The sequence below is a fragment of the Lygodium microphyllum genome, chromosome 5 (genome assembly GCF_053477565.2).
Source record: "Lygodium microphyllum isolate KBCC chromosome 5, Lygodium_microphyllum_v1.1.10, whole genome shotgun sequence".
Taxonomy (NCBI): domain Eukaryota; kingdom Viridiplantae; phylum Streptophyta; class Polypodiopsida; order Schizaeales; family Lygodiaceae; genus Lygodium; species Lygodium microphyllum.
Genome location: NC_141139.1, coordinates 155,534,247 through 155,547,908, shown reverse-complemented (window position 1 = coordinate 155,547,908; position 13,662 = coordinate 155,534,247). Strand labels below are relative to the sequence as shown.

At 43.4% G+C, this 13,662-nt stretch overlaps 1 protein-coding gene across 1 annotated transcript; it reads left to right on the top strand.

Annotated features, from left to right (window-relative positions):
- The first annotated feature begins 10,244 nt into the window (after positions 1–10,244).
- On the top strand, positions 10,245–11,987 carry LOC148036570 (aspartic proteinase nepenthesin-2-like). The gene has a single exon (XM_087678947.1). The coding sequence runs from the start codon at positions 10,245–10,247 to the stop codon at positions 11,985–11,987; it is 1,743 nt and encodes a 580-aa protein (XP_087535073.1).
- The last annotated feature ends 1,675 nt before the right edge of the window (positions 11,988–13,662 follow it).

Sequence of the window (13,662 nt, the reverse complement as noted above, 5' to 3'; positions counted from 1 at the left end):
TTCCATGGTACCATTGGCAGCCTCGAAGTGAGCAAGGACACCACAATCTTGGGTATTTCTCTTTTCATCTATACGTTGAGTTCGAAGATGTTTACCCTCACACCAAAGTGCATTGAATAATGTGCACTAGTAGTAAAAGATAAAAGATCAAACATGTCAATTATTTATATAAAATAAAACTTATAGAAATAAATTAATTGATAGTATGTCTCACCTTTGATAAGCAACCTTGTGCGTATTTCCACTCTTCTTGAGATATATTAATTTCCTCCTCTTTTTCCATTCTCTCCATTTCCTCATGTAACCAATCTATATCAATATGATGTGGGAGCGCATTTAGATGATCTGGAAATGAGACATTACGTCTATATCTAGTGCGAAATTCTTGTCTTTCGCTTTTTCTTCTTGCCCTTGCTTCATTATATAGTGTCACCTATTTACTCATTACATCACTATTGAGCACACAAAAACTATTTAACTTATGAAGTTCTTCTTTTGTTAGCACTTTACTCATTCCTTTTCCTTGAGGTACTATAGAGGTCATCCTCAAGGCTTCATCATCTTTCCATAGTCGTGGTTGAGAGGGATCCACTTCAGCAAGATATTCAGAGATATAAAAAAGGGATGATTGCACTAACCAACCCTCAGCCATGCTTCCCTCAGGCCGTGCTTTTTGCCTCACAAAATCTTTCAAGGTTTTCATGAAGCGCTCAAGAAAAAACATCCACCTTACATGAACTGCCCCACAAAGTGCGATCTCATCAATCAAATGTACGAGTAAATGTAATTGAGTAGTCAAAATGGATCGAGGAAAATTTCCTCCACCAAACAAACTACCTCAACAGATAATACTCGAGCATCTTGCAATGTGTTTGGATCAATTTCCTTCGAGCTCACGTATCTGTCAAGATGTATTTGAGAATTGTTTATTTTTGTGTAGAAATTCAAAGATATATAATGAAAAAATACAATGTATACACACCTCACAAGCTCTCCCATCTTGTAAATGATATCACGTACATCTTTGGAGGCACAATGGGATATGCTAGTAGGAAGTACGAACTGAATGTAAACAATATTCATAGATCAAATGATTAGTTGAGGAAAAAGTCATCATACCCCAAAGTTTACACATAGTTACTCCACTAATTACTATATTCATGGTTAGAGATACCCTTACTTGAATCATTTTGTGCCAATCGTGGGACTTCAAACCAGATACCACACCTCTTTTCTTTTTCTTTATAAAGGCTCCCTTGAGACATCTCATATATCCTATGGGTGTTCGAAAGCTATATATTTGTTCCTTTACTATTTTTTCCTCATTCTTTGACAACATCCAAGGTGCGTGGGGTAGCTCAATCTTTCCTCTGGGTCCAATGCGTGGCCAGGCTCGTCTCATGTGACCAATGTTACGTAAATCCTCCCTTACATTAACTGAATCACGAGCCCCTATCAAGTGATCCCATAATGTAGACACCTTCAATGTGAAATCTCTAGAGGATGCAGATGCACTTGTATCTTGCACCTCAATACCTTTCCATAACATTTCTAACTCTTCAATCAAAGGCTCTAAGTAAATGTCCATGTTTTTTACCTTGTGCTTTCCAGGAATCAGAAGGGACAACATCACATGTCCCTTTTTAATTGCCATGGATGGATGAATATTATAGTTCACCAATACCACTGGCCATACACTGTATGATGTGCTTTTGATGCCAAATGGATTGATTCCATCCATACCTAAACCAAATCTCAAATTTCTTGGCTCTTCTTTGAAAACGGGCCACAAATTATCTATATGTTGCCATGCGGGTGTGTCTACAGGGATCCTCCATTTTCCATCACTTGAACGATGACTAGCATGCCATGACATGAGCTTTCCAATAGACTTACACTTGAACATAAGTTTTATACATGGAACAATCGAAAAATGTCGCAAAACCTTACAAGGCACATCCATTGACTTCATCTCCACTTCGTATCTTGATTCGCCACAAATAGGACACTCTCGTGTGAACTCATGAATCCCACGAAATAAGACACAATCGTTGACACATGCATGGATCTTGACATAATCGAGGCCTCCCAGAGATGTCAAGTAATGTCTTGCTTGCTCTCTCTTAGTTGGCAATTTGTTTCCTTTTGGAAGCATTTGTGATAATAACCTACATATATTTTTAAAAGTGAGTTAAAAAACCACCAACATATATTTCTGTCTGATTTCAAAATAGAATTAACAATTAATATTATGATTCATATATAAGCCAAACTGAATTGATACCTACTTCAATAACGCATCCAAACTGACATTACTCCATCCATAAATTGTTTGCAAGTTAAGTATCTCGAGTGACGCACGAAAAATGGAGTACGTACAACCTTCATACAACGGAGTAGATGATGCTACATATAGTGGATCATCTGGCTTCGTAGAGTGACCTTCTCCTTGAACTGGTTGCAAAAATAGATGGTGTACCATGTTGTCCAAAATCTCATCCTCTACGACTTGATGGGGCATTTCATGAGGGCTACTATCATGGTCGTCAGTCTCTACTCTTCTTGAAGACTCTGCCTCCTCGCGTCGACGTTTTGCAGCCTCTTGACGCCCGGGAGGGAGCATCTGAGGATGTGGCACCGCATCCTGCTCAACCACAAAAGGGAGTTTCATGTACATTGATATATAATTCCCGTAACATAGACATGCAATCTTACTGGTAAAAAAAAACAATGAATACTGGTGATTTTTCTCGGTCCCATTCTCTATACAAGCTGAGGTGTGACATTGCAATTCAACGTGCTCGAAAAATACACCCTCGACAACGATCACACATGCATTTAATTTTTTATCGTAGCCATGCATCTCGATTATGAAGACGCAATGTTTCATCCTCACTTGAGGATGTGCTCATTGACTCAACAGATTGCACCGCACTAGGTGATGACGACGTCGACATGATTAAACCTAATTCATGACAACATCAAAATATTTGTCATTCATATGTTTACATAAGATCTTAATTTTAAATACACAAAAATCATCATAAATACATTAAAACTTACGATAAGAATTCACTATCAAAACTTATCTTAAAAACAAAAAATTATGATAAATCCCAAATGCTCGTCTATATCCGCATTTAACTACGCGTCTATATTCGCGTCTATCTGAACAATAGACGCACATATACACGCAAAAATAGACGCACACGTCAAAATTCAAACCATACTTAAATCATTTCTTTTCAAACTGCGCCTTTCCTTTCCTACGTTTTTTGCGGTTCTGAAGCTTGAGTTTAGCCGACATGCAGTCTCTTCATGCCTCACCTCCTCATGACTCACCTCTTCTTTTATTTCAAACACACAAGAAGGGAAAAAGGAAAGCCAAGGAGAGGAAGAAAGAGAGAACAAGAAAGAGGAGAACAAGAAGAAGAAGCAAGCAAGCAAGCAAGCATCAAGGGAGGGTAACTTACCAAGGAGAGGAAGAAGGAGAAGGAAGAAGCGCCACCACCCGCCACACCAAACACCCAAGGTGAGTCTCTCTCTCTCTCTCTCTCTCTCTCTCTCTCTCTCTCTCTCTCTCTCTCTCTCTCTCTCTCTCTTTGTTTCTCTCTTCCTCTCTCTGCTCTGTCTGTTTATTTAGGATTTGTGATTCTATTATGTATTGCATTTTGTAAATCATCAATGGCGGTCGTCGACCTAAAATCGGCCGACTAGGCGCGTCTGATAGCGCGTCTACATCTCAGTGTAGATGCAGACATAGACGCAAAAAAATATTTCCTCTCAGAGCGTCTGAGGGCGCATCTTAGAGCGCGTGTGCTGGCACGTGTGCTCTGCAGTGTACACGCAATGATACACGCGCTGCACAGAAGGTTGACCTGCAGTCTACACGTGATTATACACGCACGTTGACCTGGGATGCGCATCTGGCAGCGCGTCTGTGCTGCATGTTAGATGCGCAGATAGACGCGTTGGACAGAAGGTTCACTCTGGAGCGCGTCTAACCTGCAATGTAGACGCGAGGATACACGCGCCAGGTCTCCCAGTTCTGATAGTAAACAATATATTTTTGCAATGATGAATGTGACCAATCCCATGTTTGTGTTTATCAGTTTTCTTGTTTAAGAGAAGCATGAGCACTTAAGTGTTATACTCAATGTCTAAAGAAAGCTCTTTGAAAATGTAGGTAATATATGATTTTTTGTATGCAAATAAATTTATCTTTTTCCTGTGTTTTTTTTGCAGATGTCGTATATTGGTTCATCTAGCAATGACCCAAATGTGGATCGCATGAATGATACATTGGCCTCCTTTGGCAGGGGGGTCAATGCATTTTTTGGAGGTTTTCCTAGTAGGGAAGACTTCATGGAAGAGATGACCAGACACCTTGGCCGCTCTCTCACAGCGGACGAGGTGTTCAGTGTCATGTCTGGGACACCTCTGGCGTCTTTTCCTGGCACTACTTCCTAGACTCCACATGCAGGTACTCCACATACAGGTACTCCATATGCAGGTACTCCATTTGCAGGTACTCCACGTGCTCCACATGCATCGGCTGAAGCACAAGCATCTGCTGAAGCACGTGCATCTGCAAAAGCTCGTGCGTCCAGCGAGGCAGAGGGAGTCGACAGAGAGGGAGGAGGGAGAGTCGAGGGGGAGGACGAGGGTTGTGTGGGGATTGCCTAGGAGGTGAGAGTGATCATCCTCACCAGTAGATCACGTAGAGGAGGTTGTACGCCAGTACTATAGAGTTACAGATGCTAGTGGCATCTTTCATGATGATGAGGGAAGGGATGTAATGGCTACATGAGGAGCATCGTGCATGCGACGTATAAAGATTGTTTCATTGCCTTCAAAAATCAGAAAAGCGGCTTGTGGCAGGAGGTGTTGAGGGCAGTCCATAGGAGGTACCCAAATCCTGAGGGTCAGCGATTATCGGATGATTGGGGACGTACAAAAGTGAGGGATATGCTTCACAACAAAAGATCCCACCTCATGACACGGGCCAGGGACTCACTGTGGAGGCTGGAGGAGGGGCGTGGAGCCTATAGCCAACCACCTATGTGCCACCGCGTTATCAAAGAGTTTACTGTTCATAATATAAATCATGGGATTCTTATGAACACAAAAGAGCTTCACTGGAAGTTATATGAGAAATTTGCATACAAAATTCAGACATTGTTATCCATTAACTACCTTAGTTACACAAGTTTTTTTGTATTTAGCATATAATTTTCAGTTATACCATGTATATTTATGAAAAATAAGTCTATGGGAACCTACAACTTGGTCATCTGGAAGTAATTGACAGTCTGCAGGATAAATCACATTAATTCAGGTGCAAAAATATGGTCAGAACACAAGAAAGATGCCAAAAGTTGCCAAAAGTCCACTAGGTCCACATGGGATCTGGAGTAACAGACTTAAGTGACCAGCAAGTGACCTGGGTAGGTCAAAAAGTGACTAGGGACTGAGCAGGGAACAGCCCGCATTTTTTGGCGCAAAATGCGGGCTGCACAGTCTGAGGCAAACTGGAGAGAGCTGGAGCTATGGTGCATGATATGGAGCATGCAAACTGAAGATCAACAGGCCCAACTACTGAAGATGCAAACATGGTGAGAGCTCCACTTCTCTGCCTCTTTGGTCTGATGAATATGCATGCTGAAACAGTCTATAAAAGAGGGAAATCTGAGAGAAGAGTATTCAGCCTGCTCTTATGCATGACTTCTCTCATTTTGTCTACCATATTCTTGGTCCAATGAAGCCCGACTTGTACCCAAGTACTTGAGTGACTTTGGGGCAAGTAAAGGGTGAGGATATTGAAGACATACGGGCTGTTATGGGCTGAAATAACCAGTCATAAACAGGGCAGCCCACTGTTATGGTCCATTTTTATGAGCAATCATGGGATTTTTATGGTTGTAATGGAAGGAAATGACCTCTTTTCTTCAGGACATTGTTCATGAATGATCAGAAGTGCTTCTTCTTGAGTTTATGCACTCATTTTGAACTTGATTATGGACTGGAATTTTCTATTTTAAAACAGGGATGAAGCTAAAATTATACTTTCTCAATTCATTTCATGTATCTTTGGCCCAAATCTTGGATGCATTTGAATCTATCAACAATATACTTGATCCAAAGGGTTGAAATCCATCTATGTACTTGAAATAAATGCCATTAAAGCTTGCATTTGACATTCATAAATGAATTGAGAATCTGAAAATATCCTTTATGATATGATGTATGTATCCAGAGGCATTTGATGTAATCAAGATAGACTTATTCCTTCTGTTCATGTATGCTAAGTACATAGTGAAAAGGCTTGAACTCTTCTTTCGTACCTAAATCATTTCTAAATCCCGGATCTTATTAAACCCCAATTTATTTTCCCTTCCTGAATCTTGAATCCTAAACTCTTCTTCTGCACTAAAAGCCTCGGTGGTAGACCTTCAACTCTTAATGCGACGATAGCGTAGAGTGGAAGAAAGCCAAGAAGAAAGCAGCTGAGAAAGTGAAGAGTCGCCAGCACGTAGAGGCACGACGGATCCAAATGAAAACAATGGGATCGTCGCATTACGGATCGGGCGGTAGAGAGTCGTGGGAGGCAGAGTTTGTAAGTATATTTTGATTTCTAGTTTTTTTAAATTTATATTTCTTTCAATTCTTTATATATTTTAGTCTAATATATTGTGACTCATAATTGTTTATATATCTCTAAATGTTTTGCAGACTACCATCATTGGTAGGACACCTACTCCTAGAGAGGTAGGTTACCATCGAGGCCATAACCGCGCAACGACATGGCTTCACTTTTATGAGGAGGGTCTCATAACTGAGGACCAATACAACCGGGCCATGAGGATTCGACAGCCAAAGGAGGTATGTTTTTCTTACTTTCCTATTAAAAGTATAACTAATTATAACTTTTTCTCCACCTTGTCTATGTAAGCAACCCTGATCTTTTGTGTGTGTAGGCGAACCCGGATGTGGAGCATAGCGAGGAGGGGGATAGCGATGCTAGTAGCCATGGTGGTACTAGCGAGGATGTTTCCTCTTCAGATTCGTAGAGGAGCACCATACCTCCTCATGAGGCCTTCTTTTCTTGTATATGTATGATATCTCTTTGAGCCTACTGCTTTACGGCCACGCTTTAGGTCGCAAGCACTTAAACTTTCCTTGTAAATGCTTTGATATATAATGAATACATGGAGTTTTATTTTCAATTCTCGTGCTTGTAAGATACATTGTCTTTTTCCCAAATACACAATTTGATGTATGGGAGGGGGGGGGGGGGGGGGGGGGGGGGGGGAAGGGAAACCAGAGAGCAAAATCAGAGAGTTTTTTTTTCCAGTTCTGTTTTGCGCGTCTATCAGTGCGTCTAAATTGTAGATAATTCGTGTTTATTCGCGCGTCTATAATGCAGACTACACGCGCTTCATAATTCAAATTTAAAAAAAATAAATATCTTTTAAAAAAAAGGACATTTTTTGTTTTCCGTTCGCGTCTATCAGTGCTTGTAAAAGCGCGTCTACCAGCGTGTCTATATGCGCGTGTATATGTGCGTCTATTATGCGTCTATTTGTGCGTGTAAATTCGTTGATACATGCGATTATAGACGCGAAATGGTAGACGTGCAAATAGACGGGCGGATAGACGCGCCTGTAAGTTTTTCTCTATATTCAAAAATCACGTCTAAATCTGCGTCTATGAGGCCTTTTTGTTGTAGTGCCATTTGAGTATACATCTCTTTCTCTTTCTCTCCCTCTCTCATTTCCTCCCCCTCCCTCTCCCTCTCCCTCTCTTTCTCTCTCATTTCCTCTCCCTCTCACAATATATCCTAACACTCTCCAAAAGCAAAAGAGAGAGGGAGAGAGAGAATGCACTCCCTCTCCCTCTCCCTCTCTCTCTTTCTCTCCCTCTCTCATTTCCTCCCCCTCCCTCTCCCTCTCTTTCTCTTTCTCTTTCTCTTTCTCTCCCTTTCTCTTTCTCTTTCTCTCCCTCCCTCTCCCTCTCCCTCTCTTTCTCTCTCATTTCCTCTCCTAAACAAGCAAAAGAGAAAGTGATTTAAATCCTAAACAAGCAAAAGAAGGAGAGAGGGAGACTCACCGATGAGATATGGCGACTGTGGGGTGGCTCCTCTTCGCAATGAAGGCTCCTCCTCTCCTTCGCGAACAACAGTGGCAGTGGCGGCGGCGGCGGCAAGCCTCCTTCCTCTCCCTCTCTCACGACGGTCGCTCTCTCTCGTACTCTCGCTCTCAAAACATAAGACACAAAAATGCGAAATAAACCCGTGCTCAGTTTCGACCTGTTTTTTTTCCCTGTGGAGCGATGCCGGTACCCGCGTCGCTACCCGCCGTCGCTATAGGGTTAAATCCTTGTAGTGTGAAACACCCTTTTTCACATGTCTAGAAATGTGCCTATTGGTTTCATCACCTATGTATAAGAACAACTCTTTGTATAGTGCAGATCACCTATGTATAAGAGTAGCTCTTTGAAAAAAAAAGAACTCACCTTCATGTGTGTGGAGAAGAATAGGAGGTGAGGAGTGAAATGTTCAATTGTGGTATCTCTCACACAAGAGCTCATGGTCTCATCTTGTGTCTCATCTATCACATAGTGCTCTCTCAGTCCTTCTCTCACCATGTTTTACTCAAACAAAAGATTTAAATTAAAATAAAAAGAAGGTGGGATATTTTATTTTTAGTTTTTGATATTGGGGTTTGTGAGAGTGTTTAATATGTAGTGCTTTGCGTGAAATGCACATTTTAAATATCTAATTTAAACTTTTTCACATGAAATTAAATACGAACACAAGTTTCGTGGCTATTTATGCATTTTTAGGGTTTCTAGGGCCTCGAGTAGTCCTGCAAACTTGAATAAGAATTTTCACAGGTTTACAAATATGACTATAAAATCGCATCAACCATCTGCATCTCTGCTTTGATTTTGTTGTAGTATAAGCATATGTATTAACAAAAACAATGCCTAATGAACATGCAAAAAGGGACTTTAAAAAAAGTGAGTTTTTGGTTTTAGAATAGAGCCACAATTCAATAATCAATAACTCTCTGGTTTTTTTTTGCTAGCATATAACATGTGTATATATGTATTTATGTTTGCATGAAAATACAACTATAGCACATATAAAGTCATGTTTAAAGTGTTGCGAGAATTGTAATCATATTGTGGATAAAAACATGTGTAAAATTGTGTTCGTCTTTTGTGGAATATGCATGACAATGGACTTAGGTGTCTTGACAAGTTCTTAAGCATGATGTTAGACATGCTCATTTAAAGTTCAAAAAATGGGTCAATATGATCACCTATGGGCCCAATCCCTTATAGTGGATATTGCCATTTTTACCATCTAGGGGCACTTTGATAGAAGAGTTTCTAACTCTTTAACTTGGTTTATTTTAGAATCATCTAGAAAGGCATTACTATAATAGCACTAACTTTTCTTTCAAGATCACCTAAAGCTAATTGCACCTATTGGAGGGTTTCCATCTCTAGAGAACATTAGTTTGTTGATAAGTTCCTAGATCCATCAATGAAAAAAGTAAACCTACTTTTGGTTACACTTCGTGTCATTCTTGTTATTGTTTTCATCTTTAACATTGTTCCTATTGTTGCTACCATTGTTGCTCAATTGATTAAGCACTACTAGGGGGAATATATACTAACATCGATTGCACCATGACAGGCTAAGGCATTAGTCTAATCGGTTTATCTCATGTACTCTTTTTCGTTTTTGATTATTTGAACTTTTTATTTTCCGTTGCACCTTAACAATGCTATTGTGGGGGACGCAAAACATTTTCCCACCCAGCAAGGGCTGCCCTTTTCCCGCGTCTGCCCTGATCTTAGAGAGCTAGTTCGGCGTTTTCAACCAAACAAGAGATATGAATTTATGTGACGGAGAATTTGGTGTGGGATAGCGCTCAAGCGCGCTGTAGCGGCAGCAGGATGGTCGGAAGTAGGCAGTACTTTCTACTCACTCGGTTGGATGGATTTCGCATGATCCACGCACCTGCATGAGCGACGCCGGTAGTAGCTGCAGGCTGCAGCTCCCAGTGGACTAGACTAGCAAAGGGCGTGATATAAGATGACTGCACTGCAGATGAGCTGCATTTATGCTAGCTGCTAGCCTGCTGCAGTATCTAAAACGAGCTGTTATTAAGCAAGTTACAGCTCGTATTAGCTAGACGTTGCAGCAGAAGCAGCAATATACATATTGAGCAATGGCTTCTCCAGCTTCTTGGGCCAGCTGCTGCATTTCCTTAGTCTGCATTGCAGCAGTAGTAGTAGTGATGGTCGCTCTCACTAGAATCAATATCGTCTCGTCGACAGCTGGTCCCGATGGAGCTGATCGGGACGAGGGGATACGGACGCATGGCATAAGTAGGCGCTCTTTGCTGCAGTACCAAAGGGGAGCTGCAGGAGCATCGCACGACGCAGTTGGTGCAGCTGGACGTAGCCGATCATGTGGTCATGATCATGATGATGAACATCGACATCATCATCATCATCATTTTCCTTATGCTGGTAATCCTGGTGGTCGCACTCATCATCAACATCATAATGCTAGCCGTGGCACAGGCCGGCCAGCAGCTGACCCATCGAAGGCGCATGATCAATTGGTGCGATTAGAGCTCCGCCAGAGGTTCGATCCGATCGAGCTGTCCGACGGGGCCGGCCATTATGTCAAGAACGCGTCGACGTCCAGCTTGGAGGTAAGGCTGAACGTCCTGGCGCAGCACGACGCGGCGCGCCTGCAGGCCCTCAATACGCAGATCAACGATGCCATCGCGGTGCGCGCCGGCCATATTAACGGCAGGGGCAGCCAGTTCTCGCCCAGCGCCCAGTACTCGGTGAACGCGGGGCCGGGCACGTACGTAATGCAGCTGACTCTGGGCACGCCACCCAGAACCTTCCCCCTCATCATGGACACGGGCAGCCAGCTGGTGTGGATGCAGTGCGACCCCTGCACGTCCTGCGTGGCACAGGCCACCCCGCCCTTCAACCCCTTCGCCTCCTCCTCCTACCAGCCCCTGCCGTGCTCGTCACCCGGCTGCCAGTCCCTGCCGGGGCAGTGCGACGGGGGGGGCAAGTGCGGCTACACCTACAGCTACGCCAGCCAGGCCACCACGCAGGGGGCGCTGGCTACCGAGACCCTCACCCTGCCGGCTGCCGACGGCTCGAGCATGAGCTTCCCGGGGCTGGCCTTCGGCTGCGGGTTGCAGAACCAGGGCGACTACGGCGGCGCGGCCGGGCTGGTGGGCATGGGCCAGAGCGAGCTCTCGCTGCCGTCGCAGCTGGGCAAGCTCCTGGGCGGCCGCAAGTTCTCCTACTGCCTCGTCCCCAACACCTCTCCTTCCCTCACACAGGGCTCGGTCTCGGCCTCCAGCCCCCTCCTCCTGGGAGACGCCGCCCTCACGGCCGCTTCCTCCTTCCAGGGTTTCACCCCCATGGTCTCCAACCCCGCCGTGGCGGCCTCTCTCTACTACATTAGCGTGCTGGGCTTCAGTGTCGCCGGCCAGCGCCTCAGCGTCCCGGCCTCCACCTTTGCCATTGCCGCTGACGGATCCGGCGGCATGATCATCGACTCCGGCACCACCTACACCTACATCTCGCAGTCCGCCTTCCTCCAGCTGCAGCAGGCCTTCGATTCCCTCGTCCGCCTGTCGCGCTATACCTCCCACCCTTTCCTGCCCGTCTGCTACAGCATGGCTACTGCTTCTTCTCCGTTAAGCAGTGAGATTCCGCCCCTCACTCTCCATCTGCAGGGCCTCGACCTCGCCCTGCCCCTCGCCAATTACTTCATCCCCGTCGACGCAGAGGGGGCCGTGCATTGCCTAGCCATCACCCCCATCAGCTCCGACGGCGGCCTGCAGATCCTTGGCAACCTCCTCCATGAGGGCTACCACGTCCTCTACGACCTAGACGCCGCCCAGATCGGCTTCGGCCCGCCTGGCGGGTGCTAGCCCTTAGTGAGTAGGCTCAGGCTCTTGTGTTTTCATTCTTTCTCCAGCTCGATTTGTGTATTCATTCTTTCTCGTGTATTACAACAACAGGCAAATTTTCGACCCGAGTTTCTCGCACCTCATATCTCATATACCTCTCCTCAAATGCACCCTCATAACTTTAGATTCCTTGGTCAAGGGAGGATTGTGTTAGGCTTTACAAGTGTAATATGTAGGAATTAGGACAAACTCACTTTAAGAGCCTTGATTACGTATGTTAGGTACGTTAGCTAAGTACGTACCTCTCACATAACCAATTCTTACACTCTACTCAAAACTAATCATACATTCACACTTCCTATCCAAGAAAACGATAAATGCAAATTAATATAAAGTTCTAGTAACTAACAACTTACCTCTTCATTGTAGTCGAACTCAAAGGCTTGTTGTACACTCCATGATCCATATCTAGCTCTAGGAATAGTTCCACACACTTGCCACCAACTTTGTATGTGAAATAGAGAGGAGATAATGGAGAAGAAAGAAAGAAGGGCTTCACACACATGTCCGTCGCTCTCTCTCTCACCTTAACATTAGATACACACCTCATACACACCCTCTACTTCACCTCTCACCATGAAGGGAGGGATAAGACGAAAGGAAAATAGTAAGAAGAGGTTCACCTCTCAAGTCTCTCACTCTCACACTCACTCTCTCACTCTCACACTCACTCTCTACCTCTCCTTCATTCTCCACAAAGCAAGCAAAGAGAAAACAAGAAACCTCAAGTTTGCACACAAGTGAATGGCTTACTCTATTCTTTTCCATTCGTTTTATACAAAAGTTTTAAGGTTTCCATCCCTCTTAGGAATTCTACCCACTTTATGGACTCGTAATTGGTTCTCCTTTCATTGCATATTTTCGCAAGGTCTATGAGCTATCTTATGATGAAAAATTAAATAGAGCATTGTATTATAACCTCAAGAGTCTATACAAGTTAATTTAAGTTGTATGGAAGTGAGATCAAATCTCATAATGAATACAACAATTTAAAAAAAAAATCATTAGTGCCTTAGCCAACCCCATGTGTCTCCAAAAGTAAAATTTAACATTTTTATACTTGATCTCCCTTTGTTTTTTCTTTTCACTTAACTTTAACCCCCTCCTAGATGAGTGCAAATTAGGCCCATGGGACTCACATAAAAGGTGGCATGCTGGAGCTTGCACCAAAGACCTAGGATGTTGGGATTGTGTGTGAATTAGTAACTTTGAAGAAAGGGTAATGGGTGCTATTGTTGATGAACCATGGTAGTCGAAGTTGCTACCTTCTTATGATGATAGTTGGTGATTTGTCTATGTTAAAGAGGTGCTAATGGGTGGGTACTCTTTTATGAGGAGTTGATGGTGGTATTATTAGAAGAGTTGCATGGGTCGAGGATGTAGGTTTATCCATGTCAATGGGTCTTCTAATGTATCTTTAGGATAACATGCATTCTCCCTAAGGGGTTATACTGGCATATTTGTGTAGTGAAGGTGTGTATGCCAATACAACTAGGAGATGGATCAAAATCTGAAAGTCTTGTCCCACATGTAAGGACCAAGTTAGTATTAGTTTTATAATGTAATGTCACATCTAGGGTGCCAAGTTGCTCAAGTAAAGCTTGGGATGTCTTGCCTTTGATGTGCTTTGAGATGT

Coding starts and splice junctions, on each gene's coding strand:
- LOC148036570 (XM_087678947.1), top strand. CDS start 10,245: ATGGCTTCTCCAGCTTCTTGGGCCAGCTGCTGCATTTCCTTAGTCTGC.